Source organism: Curcuma longa, chromosome 17, assembly GCF_044706935.1.
Source record: "Curcuma longa cultivar G26 ecotype Majalengka, Jawa Barat chromosome 17, ITB_CL_G26_1.1, whole genome shotgun sequence".
NCBI classification, from domain to species: Eukaryota; Viridiplantae; Streptophyta; class Magnoliopsida; order Zingiberales; family Zingiberaceae; genus Curcuma; species Curcuma longa.
In genome coordinates, this window is record NC_133877.1 from 2,188,388 (window position 1) to 2,206,530 (window position 18,143).

The 18,143-nt window shown below is 38.0% G+C and overlaps 1 protein-coding gene across 1 annotated transcript; it reads right to left on the minus strand.

Annotated features, from left to right (window-relative positions):
* Window positions 1–11,894: 11,894 nt before the first annotated feature.
* On the minus strand, window positions 11,895–17,547 carry LOC141811816 (E3 ubiquitin protein ligase DRIP2-like). Its single transcript, XM_074699872.1, has 7 exons — window positions 17,391–17,547; window positions 16,451–16,550; window positions 13,411–13,735; window positions 12,877–13,298; window positions 12,725–12,775; window positions 12,432–12,504; window positions 11,895–12,068 (listed from the first exon to the last, which is right to left on the minus strand). The coding sequence occupies exons 1-7, from the start codon at window positions 17,545–17,547 to the stop codon at window positions 11,895–11,897; spliced, it is 1,302 nt and encodes a 433-aa protein (XP_074555973.1).
* Window positions 17,548–18,143: the final 596 nt, after the last annotated feature.

The following is an 18,143-nucleotide window of genomic DNA, read 5'->3' on the forward strand; positions in this document are numbered from 1 at the left end:
GGAGCTCACTCTGAACAATGTGTTGTATGTTCCGGAGGTTCGGAAGAATCTGGTCTCCGGATCACTTTTAAGCAAGCATGGTTTTCGCATTGTATGTGAGTCGGATAGAGTTGTTCTATCCAAGAATGGAGTGTTTGTAGGAAAGGGCTATGTAACTGATGGGCTGTTTAAGCTCAGTGTAATGGCTATTCGGCCAAAAATTAATAAGAATGAAAGCTCTTCCACCTATATGCTTGAGTCTTCATGTTTGTGGCATGGTAGACTAGGACATGTTAACTACGATGTACTGCGTAGATTAATTAACATGCAAAGCATACCTACATTCCACCTTGACCCGAAACACAAATGTGAGATTTGTGTTGAAGCAAAAATGATAAGGTCATCCTTTCAACATGTTGAAAGAAGCAGTGAACCACTCGGCCTAATCCACACCGATGTATGCGACCTTAAAGGTACGCCAACACGTGGTGGCAATAAATACTTCATCACTTTTGTAGACGATAACACAAAGTATTGCTATGTGTATCTTCTCAAAAGTAAAGATGAAGCTATAGAGAAATTTGTTCTCTATAAGAATGAGGTTGAAAACCAACTTAATAAGAAGATTAAGGTGGTTCGAAGTGATCGAGGTGGTGAATATGTATCACCATTCGCTGAGTTGTGTGCTGAACATGGAATCAGACACGAAACAACAGCTCCTTATACTCCTCAGCAAAATGGTGTTGCTGAGAGAAAGAATCGTACTCTGAAAGAGATGATGAATGCTCTTCTATTGAGCTCTGGATTACCAGAGTACATGTGGGGGGAAGCTGTGTTAACGGCTAACTACCTTTTAAATAAGGTTCCCCGAAAGAAAATTGAGAAGAGCCCTTATGAGTTATGGAAAGGAAGACAACCATCCTATAAATATTTACGAGTGTGGGGGTGTCTTGCCAAAGTAATGGTGCCTGATCCGAAGAGGATCAAGATAGGACCAAAAACTGTGGATTGCATATTTATAGGATATGCACATAACAGTTGTGCCTATCGATTCCTTGTGTATGAATCTCAAGTACCGGAGATACACAAGAACTCGATTATTGAATCAAGAAATGCTTCATTCTTCGAGCATGTGTTTCCTTATAAGACCCGAGAGGAAGAAAGTTCCTCAAAACGGATATATGAATCACAAGAGGAAGAAGAAGTAGATGAACCAATTGAGGTTGAGCCTAGACGGAGTAAACGAGCTCGGGTAGAAAAATCCTTCGGAACGGATTTTATCACTTTCATGTTGGAAAGTGATCCCCAAACTTACTCAGAAGCAGTGAACTCTTCTGAGGGTCCTCAATGGAAAGAGGCAATTGCATCTGAGATTGATTCTATCTTGCAAAATCATACTTGGGAACTTGTGGATCTTCCCCCGGGGAGTAAACCACTAGGTTGCAAGTGGATTTTCAAGAAGAAAATAAAATCAGATGGCACGATTGATAAGTATAAGGCTCGATTGGTAATTAAAGGTTACCGACAACGTGAAGGCCTTGATTACTTTGATACATATTCTCCGGTGTCGAGAATAACTTCCATCAGAGTATTGTTGGCTATTGCCGCTCTATGGAATCTGGAAATACATCAAATGGATGTAAAGACCGCCTTTCTAAACGGTGATTTAGAAGAGGAAATCTACATGGAACAACCTGAAGGATTTTCTGCACCAGGACAGAAAAATAAGGTTTGTAGATTGGTAAAGTCGTTATACGGCTTGAAACAGGCACCAAAGCAGTGGCATGAAAAATTTGATAATGTCATGAAGGAATGTGGATTCACAATCAATGAATGTGATAAATGTGTTTACATGAAAGACACAGGAAATGAATATATCATTTTATGTCTTTATGTAGATGATATACTTATTATTGGGAGTAATGATAAGATAATCAAATCCACTAAAGATATGTTGAATTCAAGATTTGACATGAAAGACATGGGCCTAGCTGATGTGATTCTAGGAATTAAAATTCTTAGAACAGCTGAAGGACTTGTTCTTAGTCAGTCCCACTATGTGGATAAAATACTTGAAAAATTCAACAAGAATGATACTGCGTTAGCACGGACTCCGATAGATATGAGTCAACATCTATCGAAAAATCGAGGAAAGAGTAGCTCTCAGATAGAGTACTCTAGAGTGATTGGAAGTCTGATGTACCTAATGAGTTGTACACGACCAGACTTAGCATACGCAGTAAGTAAACTGAGTAGATACACGAGTAATCCCGGTGTTGAGCACTGGAAAGGGATAACAAGAGTACTGAGGTACTTGAGATATACTCGTGATTATGGACTGCAATATACTAGATATCCGGCCGTAATCGAAGGATATAGCGATGCAAATTGGATATCGGACATGAAAGACTCTAAGTCTACAAGTGGATATATATTCACTTTGGGAAGTGCAGCCATATCTTGGAAATCTTCAAAGCAAACCATAATAACCAGATCCACGATGGAATCTGAGTTTGTAGCTCTTGACAAATGTGGTGAAGAGGCTGAATGGTTACGACAATTTCTAGAAGATGTTCCTAGATGGCCGAAACCTGTGCCGGCAATCTGCATACATTGCGATAGCCAATCAGCAATTGGTCGAGCACAGAGCCATCTGTATAATGGTAAGTCTAGACATATACGTCGTAGACATAATACTATTAGACAACTACTCTCAACGGGAGTTATCACTGTTGACTATGTAAAGTCAAAGGATAACCTAGCGGATCCGCTAACCAAAGGGTTAAACAGAGAGTTAGTTGCTAGCTCATCGCGAGGGATGGGTTTGATGCCGATAAGAAATGTTGGTGCAAAGGAAACCCAACCTATGCAGACTGGAGATCCCAAGAACTAGGTTCAAAGGGACAACCTAACTGCACCGACTAAGGAACATCACTGTGGGGGGAAATGCCCCAGTGAAACAGTGATAAGATGGAGGGTAAGCACACGACTTTTAATGATCCAGTAGAGTAGTGTGGAATACTCTTGAGTGATCACCTATGTGAGAAAGAAGTGGGGCCGCTTCGAAGAGAATTGAAGGCACAATTCTTAGATCTTCTCACAGAACCAGGCGTGTTCATGGCCAAGAACGAACACACTCATGAGAATTGAGGTGTATCAGGGAGAGTCCTGGGTGAGATGTGTCAATGTTTACACAAACGGCAGAACAGTTCAAGGACATCGTGTCTACTGTCAGCTAGTAAACAAACAGATCTTCACAAGGGAAGGTTCAAAGGGTAAAACCTACCTATCCTATACTGGACTCAACTGCTGAATGTTATCACATACCCTGTTTCCATTCATGTGGGGGATTGTTGGAAATTTGAATGGAAAAATAAAAAATGGTGGAAGGAGGAAGCTCCTTTGTGAATGGGAATATAGTCCCACATTGGAAGTTTCAAGGCATAGTTGTTGGTTTATATTGTGTCACAAACATTGATGTTGTGAACAAATGCTTAGGGGGGGTGCAAATCCAGGGCCCGGATTGCACTACCCGCAAGGCAACTTGTGTGCGAGCGCGACCTGCGCACGTCGAATGTCGGACCGGTCAGGACAAAATTTGTCCAAGCGAATAAACCAACATTTTGCCACTTGAAAATATTTTTATGCAATTTAATATTGCATGAACGTTGATGCAATTTTATGCATAAACGTATAAAATGCATTAATGGCATAAAAGTAACGTCTAGCATGAATGTAACGTCTAGATGAGAGAACCTATATAAGACTCCTAGTCTTAAGCAAAGGAACTCAACTTCAAAGTGAAATCCACCTCTAGTCCCCTCTTTCTTTCTCTCTCGTGATAGCATTCGGGTACTATCTCAGTTCGCCGCGATCTGCCTGTGCTTGGTGGTTAGCGCGGTTCTGTCGTTGTATCCTGGGAAACAGACGTCCGTCGTGACCTCTAAGCACCGCCGGAGGGGACGAATCTGTTTTAAGGAAACTGCGTTGAACGCAGGCCTCGACTCGACTCTCGGCTTAGCCTCTTGTCTCGGCTCTCTGGTCGACTCGGCTCTCGGCTCTCGGCGTCTCGACCGACTCGACACTCGGTGACTTGGCCGTCTCGGCTCTCGGCACTCGGCATCTCGCCCGATTCGACACTCGGCGACTCAACCATTCGGTTGATTTAGCACCGGTGATCGGGACACACCAACCCCTGTTGGCAGCTTGAAATTATCAGTTCAAGTCATCTCTACAGATAAGTTGAATTGTATTGTAATTCAATAAAATATTAATCTCTCCGGCAAAGATTGTCCAACAGATGGGACAGGACGGGCCGACCTACCAACTTGGCAAGTTGAAAAATCTTCAACCCAACTTAAGGTGGATTGTAGATTAGACGGGCCAACCCACGGGCCTATCAAAAAATAAAAAAATATTAAAAATATTAAGTTTGAATTACAATTTAAATTAATTAAGTTGAAAATTTTAAACTTGAATTATAATTTAGACGGATCAAACCAACTAATTTATTGAAATTTAAAATAAATAAATAATTTCTTAACCCGTGGACCAACCCTTGCAGATCACAGGCCAACCCATGCGGGTCGCGGGCCTAGGCAGGTCAACTCATCTTAAAATTTCAACCGAACCCATCTTAAAATGGGTTGATAAAATTTCGATCGAACTCGTCTAAATTACTTAACGAGACGGGCCAACTCGACAGACCCAACCCAACTTGACGCCTATACTACTCGACCTTCCTTTAGTTTCTTGGAGTTCAGATAAAATTCTGAGTTCCCATAAGGGATGTAAGACCTGTTATATCTTTATCGAGTCTCCCATATTGTATCTGTGTCCCCTATAATGAACACCAGAGTTACCACACCCTCTGAGTCTAAGGCAGTATAAACTGGAGTCGGATTATATCACTGTTGTGGAGGCTTTATCTGGCTTGTAGTTCGATGTGAAGCATCTGCTCAAGGAGGGTCTGTTCAACCTCTTCGGACTGAGTCCGATTGATGTCGAACTTCACTCTTCATTTGGTAAAAATTATGTTATCTTAATCTCATATAAGAACTAATTGAACTTTTTCTTCCATTTTACAGCATAAACCATGTTGAGGGTCACTATTAACAAGGGTGTTAAGATGTCTATGGTCGCATTAGAGGAACAAGGCACCCAACTCGCTATTTAACGGGTTGAAGAGCGCAATGCTCCTTTTACCGATTGGTCGGGGAACCAATTGCATCTGCCGATGGGTTACCAGCTTTGCCTATGGCGATGGTTGTGCTCGACTCCTTTGAGGAGTTAGAGGGACCTTTAAGAATAAGGAGAAAGAGACCTCATCTCAAGGACATGTTGCAGAGGCGAGTTTATCCTCGACAACCCAATTCTTCCTACAGCCATGACAAGGTGCTAGGATTCGATTCTAGTTCTAGGTCCTCTAGTATTGAATTTATGTTACTCCCGGGACATAATTGAGTTGATTACGACGCGGAGTAGAATTACTGAAGTGGGCAAGTGGCAATACTTCGTCATGGTAAACTGCAGTTTCCTGATTTACCTCCTTATAAATGATCATAGGCCGACCGTGTTGGACCACTAGAATGGTGGATTCCACTTTTTATTGAAGTAGGATTGGATTTATGTTTGGGTTTTGTTTTTTTTACAAGGTAGTTGAATTTAGTGGCGAGCATTGCAAAACTTTGGAGATGACATTGGATACGTAGAGAATATTGTAGAGTTAAGATATATAAGAGAATTACTTTGTTGTTTCCGCATCAATCATTCAAAAAGTTACTCCTGTTTCCGCATCAATCAGCTAGTTTATCTTTTCAGATAAGAGAATTAAAGTTAAGGCAAAGACAAACTTTTTTTTTTCTCGAAACAATATTGCCTCACTTAGATAATTACGATTTATTAATAATCACTTCTTAAAGTAAAACAACAACTTAAAGATTCTATTATTGCTTAAGCATGTCGATAACAATATTTTTTAACTAATAGAATTCTACAATTAATTTATTCTGGTAATAATGTGTTAGAAAATTATTCTAACGTCTACAATGTCCATAATTGTTAAAATTAATGTGTTGACCATCATTATAAGGAAATTATTGGACCATCACTCTTCCATCATGCATGCAATTGTTGTACGAGTCAACCAAAGAGTCATCTTGATAAGTAAAACGATTACTTAACATTTAAGCTTACTTACCCTCTAAGTTTCTTTTAGGCCTATATAATGGCTTTGTAATCGTAAATTTAGATATATGAGAAAAAGTATTTCTTTCTCTCAAGAATTATACCAAAATACTTCAACAATTATATTTGGCATTGCAGCCACGATAGCTGACTAGATTAGGATTGAGGGTCCCATACGATTTTGCTAATGGTGGTTTTGGAGAAGACACTGGAGACGTGGGATCGCACTTCGAAGGTGGGATGCCGCAGCGTGAAGGATTCCCCGTCGGCTTGTCTGGCGGCGGCGGCGGCGGCGGCGGCGGCAGCGCTTGCGACGACTCAGCTGGCGAGAAGAGTAAGAGCAGCAAGCAAAAGAGAAAGAAGGCGATCTGAAACAAGGAATTACAACGGCACAAGTAGTAGTACTGTAATCTCACCATAGAAGAGCTTGCGTGTTCGTGATCTGAGTTGCCGGTCGAGGAGGAGGAGGATGCATGCAGATATATATATAAATTGCACGGCGTGCCCCGTGGACTACGGAAAGGAATCTAATACCCGTTGACCTGTGGTTGACTCAAAGTCAGCGCCTAATGTTGTTATTTCTATTGTGTTGTTGACTTGGAATCGATAGTCCTGTGGATCTGGACTGCTAGGTGGAAACTAGTGGACTTACAAGTCACTTTCTTGTTTAGGAGTTAAATTTCTTTTAGAGCCGATTAATTAATTTTTTTAGTTGCATCAAATATCCAACTTTTTAAACGGATTGATCTAATCACCTAACAATTAACATTTTCGAATCTGTATTCATTTGAGAGAAAATCTTTATAAATTCATCACAATTGAATTTTGAATTTTAGATGTCTAATCTACTATTAGTGGATTTGATCATCTCTTTATTATCCCGGGAGCAACTAATCGCTTAATTAATGACCAGTACACGTAAAGGAATATTATACCCTGTTAGATATATTAAAATTTAAATACATAAAATCTTAAGTAATCAATATTAATTGAGTTTGATTGAATATTACCGATAAATCTAATTTTATTAATAAAAAATTAAATATTATCTACCAAATTAAATTTGATTAATGAAAATTTTAAATTACTCGATAAAATAAATTCATCAAGGCTCATAGAGTCATGGAGTGGCCACCGAGTCCCCGGGGCCATGGTGCCGCGGTAGGACATCCAGGTTGTCATTCAAGCACCCGCGGTTCGATCCCTAACTACGGCGTATTTGTAGGAATTTTTCTTCAAATGGGGATCACAATCAAAGGATGCTGAGCATCTGGAGTTGGCCGTTGCGTGCGCTTCTCGATTTATCCTGGTGGTCGGTGGAAAACTTCCGTAGGATCAAATCGATCACCCTCAGAGATTGAGTCAATGCGACTAATGTAATTATCATATAGCTACTGAGGCTTAAAAGGACGCTGTGGCCCGTCCACGACGGCAAGGAATACATTAATACTTGTCGATGACTAATGCTCTTATTTGATATATGGTTGAATTTAAGTCAACGTCTAATGCTGTTATTTGATATACGGTCGACTTGAGCTTCTGATTTCAAATTTTAATTTAATTTTTTTATTTTGTATTGAGTTCTGATTTCTATTTTTTTATTATTGTGGTTTTTTATTTTTGGATTTTGGTTTTTGAATTTATTTCTCTCTTCTAGTTCTAAGTTCTCGTTTCATGATTCTGATTTTTTATTTTTATTTTTTGTTTTGATTTCTTGGTTTTAGTTTCTATGTCTTAGATTCTGGGTTCTGATTTCTGATTTTTGATTTATGTTTTGGGTTTTATTTTTGTCTCTGGGTTCTTTTGAATTTTGTGCTCTAGTTTTTGTTTCTTTTTTTTTCTATCTTTCGGTTCTGATTCCGAGTCCAAATAGCCATAGTCATTACGTTTTACTTGTCATCGGAGTTCCTGTAAGTGCAGAATGATCTTTTTTATATAGGAATCGAACAACAATCGAAGTTTTCGTCTCAATGGAGAAGATAAGCGAGGAAGAAGAAGTTCTTATCAAGATCGCAAGATGTATGCTCAAATGGATCAAGACTTTTCCCTTGTATAAAAAAAAAGATTTTGTAATTCAAAGATTTAACATACTCATTAAATTGAGATCCTCTTCTGTTTTCCTTGTATAAGAGAATTATATTTTCGCCCATTATTATTCTTTGTGCTAGAAAATATTTAATATACTCATCAAAAAAATTAAATGAAAGTTTTTAAGTCATGGAAAGACAGCTAGCAATACGATCGTTTCCCAATTTGGCGTATTGATTTTTGTTGATTTCTCGATTATTTCTGCCAAACTAAGAGATTATGGATCGACTTATATGTGCCCATTTAACTCTACAAAGATAAAGAGAAAGGAATTAAATTCTGAAGATGAATACAAATCTGCTAATTCTCTAACTTAGTTTATAGCTAGAGAAATGCAATTCAGAAATAAAAAAAAACACAATTAATATATATTCCATGTTAATGATCAATTACAAATTACTATAAAGCAGTCGAAAAGTCTAGTGATAAAAGATATAGCAAAAGTAAGGTAGAAATCATTTTCATCGCCTGCCTGTCCTCTCTGGAATCTACTCCTTGCAGTAACCAGCAGGAAATATATATACAGATGGGAAATTATATTGTTAAGGAGAAATTAAAGAGATCTAAATATTTAGATTATATATTTATGGTAGTTAAGGCTATGTTTGGTAGGGCATAATGTAATCACGCTTGTAATGTAATCAAGTTTATAATGTAATATAATGTAATCAAGATTACATTACTATGTTTTGGTGTCCATTATTTTCAGTAAAGAATATAATTTTTATTATTATAAAATATCAATAATATCTTTCCTCCCTAACACATATCGTCTACCAAATTAGTCAATGAATACCTCCACAGGTGTAGTAATACAGTATTTAAAAGAATAAATTAAAAAATTAATTTTAATTTTAATAGAAACTAATATTTTAAAGATAAATCAGAGAAAAAAATCATTAATAAGGCTGAACTAGAGGACGAATTCTTTAGGATTTGCATAATTGGAGAAAAACAAGGGACCAACTCGCCTTCAATTCAAGCCAAAGGTAGAGCTTGAGTTACAGGACTGCAACATACACAATCACACTAGGAAAAAGCAACATCTTTCTTTGTCTAATCGATGATGCTGTAGTTTTCCTAAAGTAAAGATTTTCTTTCATTCAGATTTAAACTATATTTTTTGATCGAGAATCGAGGGAATGGTAGCAAAAATACCGATCGGTGAAGACTAAATGATCGGAGATGAAGGTGTCTCCCAAACGTCGAACACATTCTCCTCGTTGTGCAGGGCGAAGAGTCGGTCGTCGCCGATTGAAAAGTCACAGATTGAGCCGCCGAAGCTCCGCCTGAGCGTGGACGTCAGCACCCATTTGGGCCCGTAGAAAACCGAGATGCCATCATTCATAGAGGAGAAGAGCTGGCCGTCGTGCATCGCGAGTTTGGGGTAGCAGCTCTCTTCGTTAGGAGCTTTTTGGCTGTGAGGAGCGAAAGAGTATATTTGGTATATGATAAAAACAGATTCTACACTATTTCCTTTGTAATCAAAATTACAGATCTTGACTCTTTTTTTATAATGCAATTACATTACATTACATATCTAAAATGTTACCAAACAAAGTAAATCATCTTGTAATGTAATCTTGATTACATTACAAGCCTGATTATCCTTTACTAAATATGCCCTAAGTGAAACATATTGATTATCTAAGATAAGAGGAAAGATGTATGTTTAAGTTGAAAAAAGTAACTACTGTATCCATGCCTCTCCATTCATTTATTTTTAATTTTTATACTCTTATTCTTTTTACACTAAATAATTAAGGAGGGACGGTCCTCCTCGTCGGACTGCATGGACGTCCCGCAGAGCTGCTGCAGACGGGTCGATCAGAATAGAGGGCCCTATAGGTCACTGCGGATGGTGCTTTTGGAGAAGACACTGGAGACTGAGGATCGCAATGAGCACCTGGGCGGCAGCCTGCAGGAGTCCCCGTCGGCTTGTCGCCTGGCGGCGCTTGCGACTCAGCTGGCGAGAAGATTAATAAGAGCAGCAAGCAAAAGAGAAAGGAGGCGATCTGAAACGAGGAATTACAACGGCAGAAGAAGTAGTACTGTAATCTCGCCATAGAAGAGCTTGCGTGTTCGTGATCTGAGTTGCCGGTTGAGGAGGAGCGAGGAGGATGCAGACGACCTATATATCGCGCGCGGCCGCCGAGGCTTAATTGCACGCCGTGCCCCGTGGGCTAGGGAAAGGAATCTAATACTTGTTGACCTATCGTTGACTTGGAGTCAGTCAGCGCCTGATTTGTTATTTCTATTACGTTGACTCGGAGTCAACAAGTTATTAAGACAAGTTAGGCCTGTCTGTAGACTATTCCTGTGGGTCTGGACTGCTTGGTGGAAACAAGTGGACTTACAAATCTTGTTTAGTTGGCATTAAAAATTTAATTTTTCACACCGACTAATTTTAAGATATCCAACCTCACAAAATTTTTATAAATCACATAAATCGAAAAGTTAAAGATGAGACTCAGCTTAACAGTTAGCGTTCTCAAATCCATTATCCATTTGAAAAAAAAATCTCTTTAAATTCATCATAATTGAATTTCAAACTCCAGATGCTTAATCTATTTTTAACGGACTTGATCATCTCATTATTGCTCTGGGATAATTAAAAGATCGTACCCTATTAGATACATTAAAATTTAAATATTTAAAATTTTAATTGATCAGCATTAATACCAAATTTAATTAATTTGGATCGATAAAAATTAAATATTATCAGTAAATTAAATTTGATCAATAAAAAATTAAAAGTATTCGCTAAAATAAATTCATCAAGGCTTATCGAGTGGCCGCCGAGGCTTAATCGGACGCCGTGGCCCTTCCACTACGGAAAGGAATACAAATACAACTATATCTGTCGACCTCTAGTTGACTTCGAAGTCAACGCCTAATGCTGTTATTTGATATATGGTTGACTTGAAGTCAATGTTCATACTGCTGGATTGCACGCCGTGCCCGTCGGCTACGTGTCTGGGCTGACTGGGAAACTAGTGGATTTGAAGTCAGTCATCGATCCACTGTAGTCCTTTAATAGGAATAATATATATATTAATATTAATTGTGAATACTATTTTTTTAAAAAAATAAATTTAAATTTCTTTTCCACTCTAAAATAATTTATTTTAGTTCTATTTACTAAAAGTATTAGTTAAAATTCGAGTTGAAAGGAAAAAAGATTATTTTTGAATACAATTCCATTGTATACATTTTTAAAATAAAAAATGAAAAAAATGGAAAAATAATGAATTTTTCTATCATGTTATGTATACGATGTGTTTCTATATTGGATCAAATTAACTAATTCACCTAATTAATGACCAATACACAGATAGAAAATGATCAACATTTTCTCATAAATCACAAGATAAAAATCTAATCAATAAACCAAGTGATTCATAAAAACTATGATTGCATCATTTTTCTACTCTATTTAGAAACACAACACCACTTTTATGCTACTTTATGAATAAGAATGCCTCATGAACAGCTGAATTTTGCTTGCAACACAAACTATGAACTGAAGAGGATGAAACAAGAAACAATCAGATGCAAGAACAAGCCTCATTTTTCTTTTACCATCTCTGAATGCTGAAAGGTTCAGCTCAGTGTGGATGGCTCGATCAGTCTTACATTCATCAGGCTACAACTTGGCGCCGTCTGTAGCCTAGCATCACCACAAACTCTTTGGCTGAGCCGCCGATAACTGCAGGTAGCCTCTGCGAGGGTGGTGTCCCTTGCAGCCACTGTTCGACTACATTGTGCAGGGACATTGTGGGCAGCACTGATTCCTTGTGACATGTTATTTCTACCTGGAGACAGAAATTAATCACAAAGAAGTGATTTGTTAAGAGGAGCAACTGATGGTTTTATGTAGTGAGCACATGGAAACAAAGTTTCAAACAAAACCTCAAAATTGCATTAAAGGAAGTTCATATGCATTTGAAGGATGATTTTCAAGGAACCATTTAAAGACTGCATGACACACATGCAAGCTTCAGATTCATAGTCATTTGATACATAATTTGTTTGCAATTCTACATAAATAAGTTTAAAGACTATCTATGTTTTGCGAGTGCATAAATAAGTTTCTAGATTAACACATCCTTAAATCATGAATACATAAATTTGGAATGTAGAAAGCAATATCTATACAATTCGGAGAGAAGACTCACCTCATCTTCGCTGACAAGATTGAGCTTCTTGACAAGGTACTTTTGAATGTAAGAAACCGGTATATTACCATCTCTATGATCAAGAATAAAAAGAACAATCAGTAATTAGTAATGCAGCTAAACAATGTTTTTGCAACTAACATTCACCGCAAACCTTGTTAGACATTTTACATCAATTAGTAATACAGCTAAACCACAACGCATAATTTAGGAAACTTGAAAGAAAAGAAACAGAAACAATAACATATTTCAATTTTACAGTCGCTCGAGCATGATAAGAAAATTCAACTCACTTTATCCTCAAATAATTAGTTGATATTTGGGGCAACGAGAAATCTCCAGTCCTGAAACCATTGCACATGAGATAAGTAAAAGGACTACAGAAAAACAAAATGTGTCCTAAAGATTCTGAAACAAAAGTCATCCAGTTCTCAAGCTCCTTAACTGGTCAGGAGAGGCAACCAAGGAAAACCACAGTGGAGCTATCTTTTTATCACTTCGAGCATCAGATAATGTTTGGGTGGAGTTGACAAGAGTACCCTCTTTCTCATTCACTGCCTTCAAACTTCTGGCTTTTACTTTCATACGAGCTGTTTGAAAATTGTCATTTTTCTCATCCTGAGCTTTGGACTCGTGAAGATGCTCAATTATGGTTTTGTTACTATTTATATCACCATCAGGAAGCTTTTTTTTCTCAGCCTTCATGATAGGATTCTGTGAGCTTGATCTAGAAGATTTGGTTCTACTTGCAGCTTCAACTAAGCAATTCAAAGGTTTCCAGAGCTCTCTCCTATCCTCGATAGTCGTTTCACCATTCTCTGTATTTTTATTAGCATTACTGTAGGAACTGTTGGAATTTGAACAAGCCTGAAATTGTTTTAACAATTAAACATATGTTAACTTTCAAAACTATAAGAATTCAATAAAAATTATTTGTAACCAGAGTAGCAAACTTAAGCCCCAACAGACCAGAGTTTACCTGTCTGCTGCTTAGAGACTGCTTGATTGAGTTCTCATTTGAGCTTGATTTTTTCACAAACTTATCGGTTGTATCATCCTCATTTTTACAGACTGCTGATTCACAACCATGAAATGCAGCAGACTTATTGCCAACTGCTTTTTTTCGCCTTCCTGTTGGACCTGTCTGTGCAGTTACTCTTGGAGTGTTCACCACCAATGAAGAAAGAGAAATTTCTTTTCTTCTAACAGGCATAGTAATGGAAGGGACACTATCACATGCTCCATTTTTCGGTTTCTTTAGAGGAAATATCTTTGCTCTCAAATCTTGCAGATTATGATCAGCTCTGCAAATGATAGTGGTGCATTCAAACACACATTAATCCACCTATACACTTGTAATTTTGAGTTTGAGCAATTAACTTTAGCATATTGTCCATGTATTATAAATGAAAAGGAATCAATCATGCCTCTTGCTTAATATGTCTGGACGCAGTATGCGTGTAAATCTAAAGCGAATAAACTTTTATTTTTCTACATTAGCACGAGATAAAGTCATCAATGCTACTTAGGACAAACGTCCCTGATGCATGTTATTAACCAATGATTTTTCTAATTAATCAAAGTTCAAAAGGAATAAATTAAAAGCCTGAATTGGGGAAAGAAACCTTAGAAATTCAAAATTCTAAGTTGAGCAGAAATATATGAAATGTAATTTCATTATTAAAAGCATAAGCGAGACAATAATTACTGTGTAAGAAGAAAATCCTGCAATATTTCAAATATGTTAGATATATTATTCAATGAGAAAAAGTGTTGATAAAGAATTGTTAATAGAATAAAAAGTGGCAGCTGAAATATATTATTGCATTGTGCTCCTTAGCCTAAAAGGAAAGTTTTATAATACAGGCAAAAAGATTTGGCGATTTCAAAATAAATTGTAGAAAAGTTACCTGAATTAGAGATGAAAAATGCTAAAATGAATGGGTGAGATATAAGAAAAATAATAAAATGTTACTACTCTGGAGCAATTAGGTATGGTTCTAAAGATGATAGCATGAGAGAAATATGTTAAGATGGTGAGTACTTGCTCCAAAATAGCCACTAATTCTATAATTTGACAAGAATTGATTAGTGTTCAAAATGTAGGTGGCAGGTGACAAGGGTTTAAGTATCGGTGCCATCTCACCTCTATTGGGAAAGACATCCCTTTCTTCTTGCACCAAGTCACAACAGAACATGGCACCGGGTTCTCAAGTCACAGTAACTCTTTGATGTCTTCTCCAATTTACAAACCATAACTACGTTTGCAACAAATATGGTGCATCCTCCTTCCCACCTTTTCTTACGGGGCACTGAAAAGCCAAACCTAAAACCAAACCAAACTGAAGAAAACCAAACAGAAAATTTTTTATTTATCCATTTAGTTTGATTAATAAACATGTTCCATATGATGCAAGGTTTTGCAATTTCTGAGAGTAAATAATGCCTGATTAAGATAGGAATTTCTGGATATCCCATAGGCAGGATTCAAATGTAATATATGAGCAAACAACACCAATATCAAATCAGGTATGGTATTATACTTCCAGTCTTTGCATTGAAGAGGGCTGAGTTTTTTGGATGAATTATACTCAAAATTGACTCCATACAAGGTGTTGCTCCTGTAGACATTGGTGCCTGCACGCATTCGTTTGAATCCAAATTCACATTTCTCAGCTGAGCCATGATTAATAACTGATCGTGCAGCTTGCCTAGTTCCATTTAACAGGTTCTCAACAACTCATCTTCCCACGCTAGAGCTAAAGACAACCAACGGCAAGTGTGAAGTCTGGCCTCTTTCTTAATTCTTCAAAACAAAACTGAACATCTGTTGTTGAGTATCAAGAGAATAGATATCTCATAAGATCTATTGTGCTGTTGATGAAAAAAAATATCAAACTTTCAATTGTTAATATGTGCCTATAGCATTCACACTTGATGATGTTCACTTTATTTTCACAAATCCAAGAGTCATAGATAAACCATCTAACTCCTAACCTATATTCCTCAAATCAAACTGTTTATATGGATGCCCTGAATTGCTCGCGCTAATTAGTTACCTTGCTTTGCATATCAGGAACTTATAGTTATCTGCATAGCTTTTCCCAATTATCAGCGTAGCTTTTCCTTAGAAAGATATTTCTTTGCATCTGATGTGGCATTTACTGTGAGGTCACAAAAATTTACAACTCCATACTGTAAACATCCTATGATAAGCATCACTCGACAGCATTATGCATTAGCTTTCTTCCAACTCTCCATAGTTCAAAGACTCCAAACTTGCAGAGTTTGGATGACTTACTTGAGCATAACTTCAAAAACCCTCATCTTCACTTTCTCAATCTTACAAGATAAAATTTTACGCATTTGTTTCCTTTGTTTGTGAAAAAAATCCTAAATATAATTAAAATAAATTGAAACCGGAGAAGAAAGGGGAAAGGGGAGAAAAAGGACCGATCTTAAGATTTTTTAAAATCTACATTAAAAATTCATTGAACTCAATCTTTTCTTCATATATTAAGGTTCAAACCGCAAATCCCATATGCCAATGTCATTTCTAAAAGGAATTTGCCTCCTCATTATCTCATTCATCACTAAGGAAGCATAATAATTTTTCTTGCTAAACTTCTTTTATTCAGGCCAGAAATTCAAACTACATGTTGATTAATTTTCACCCCACTGCGACAACTATGAAATCAGCTATGAAACAAATAGCACATGAATCCATGATATTGTTGATGAATATTAGCTAATAATCTATATCACTCCTTTTCCTCATATCTAGAATTAGTCTTGCATTCACCTAGTCTATTTTACAGAGGTAGTAGTGGTATGCTAGAAAATTGAAATTACAGCTTAAACTACAAGAATATCCACCATGTTTCAAAACTTAAATAGTGAGTTATAGAGGTTCTTGGCTCAAACAATTGTATTAAATGGAGCAAATGTGATTGGGATCGATGATGCGTGAGAAATCCATACAAAATACAGTATGTAATCTAGAAGAACATCAAATTTACCTGAGCTTTTCTACAGGAAGGCAACCTAGATGAATATTGCAGACAGGACAGCAATCTGTCTCTTCTTCGTCAAGCTTCTCATATATGCACTTTCTGCAAACTGGACGAGGTGGTAATAGATCAACCCATGATACAAGAGACGAAGATTTAGGAGATAAATGCATTAACCTATGTAACTGAAGTGTGAAGAAATGATTCGCCAAGAAATATAATTTTCAGTTAGTTGCAAAACTCAAAATCATAATCTTTCCGGAAGAAATACAACCATTTTTTATATAAACTAATGATATTCGACCAAAAAATCAGAACACTGTAGTAGTTTTTCGAAGTTGAATAATAAATATAAAGGCGAGTGCAACATATATGCAATTAAACCAAATAAGTACATATACAAACGACTCGTGAGGATATATCAACACTCAGTATGTACTTCCCTAAATAAAATTTCGGAAATATTAATGAATCATATATGCAGCTACGTAAAGGCGAAGATGAACTCTATCATTTCCCTGCATGCATTGATGTCCTTCCTCGGTTCATAAAGTGCCACATCAATCTGATAAAGATACAGATCTGGATAACAAGGAATCGAAGCAGAGACGATACCGAGCCAACATAAACGCGGGAATATTAAAAACCAATGCATGCGACCATGACGCATCATGGCGTAAGGGCAGGAATTCGAAAGCTAAAGTCATACCAAAAATCCAACCTTTAAGGACGTCCATCGGTTTCTAATCTCAGAAACTAAATGGCAGGTAATTTGTTACCACAAAGAGTATCGTGACGCCGAGATATTACATAAAACGAAGACCGGAGCAACCAGACACACGATGAATCCTCGTAAACACGGTAAAAAGCCATAGGTCACGACCACGAAACTTCTGAAAGACGAGAACCAAATAGGAGGAAGGAGCGAAAGGGAGACGGGTGTGCTCACAGGTATGAAGGCACTCGGAGATGGTTGTAGCATCCCGCAGGAGCTTATTGCAGATAGGGCACGTCAAGCACGAGGCCACGAGCTTCCGCTTCACCTTGACCACCTGCGTAGGTCCCGCCGCCGACGCCTCCTCCTCCTCCATCCCCGAGGCCTCCATCTCCGCGTCCATCGCCAGCCAGAGGGGCTTCGTCACTCCGACGCGCTCCTAAAGTGCATGCTTGCTCTCCTCTCCCAGGCGCAGCGTCAAGGGCCGCTTCTACAGCTCAAGGCGTGGCATTGATGGATCAATCACGTGCGGCGAGGCGGGATCCGACGAGAAAAGACGAACAAGATCGGATCTTTCTAAGGAACAAGGACACCAAGTAGCAAAGCAGCGGCCGCGGGGTCGAGAGGGGCGCAGAGAGATCGAGCGAAGAGGAGGAGAACGCGAAGGGAAGGGGGAGAATGAGACAGTGTGCATATAAAAGGTCGTATGTAAGAGAGGAGGTCTCCTGGCCTGGGGCGTCGTTTTTTGGGAACCCGCAAAAACACCCTGATACACAGAGAGTGGGACCCGCGAAGTTCTCCCAGTAAAACCGTGGGTAAGCCGCTACGAGATCGTCGGTATGGATTTATAGCGAAAAGAACGTGGTTCGGAAGATTGCCCTCTTCTTTTGTTCGGATCGGCCAGGGCTAACGTGCGCCGAGAGGGTATATTTTTAGTTGGAACGCCTATTTTTAATTCATTATATAAAGTTTGTTTTAACACACAAA

What these genes read in the sequence shown, in the direction of transcription:
- LOC141811816 (XM_074699872.1), bottom strand. Translation starts at nt 17,547, where the DNA reads ATGGAGGCCTCGGGGATGGAGGAGGAGGAGGCGTCGGCGGCGGGACCT. An exon ending in CTCCGAGTGCCTTCATACCT is followed by an intron (nt 16,551 to 17,390) that starts GTGAGCACACCC and finishes CACCTCGTCCAG; the next exon opens with TTTGCAGAAAGTGCATATAT. An exon ending in CTTCCTGTAGAAAAGCTCAG is followed by an intron (nt 13,736 to 16,450) that starts GTAAATTTGATG and finishes TATCATTTGCAG; the next exon opens with AGCTGATCATAATCTGCAAG.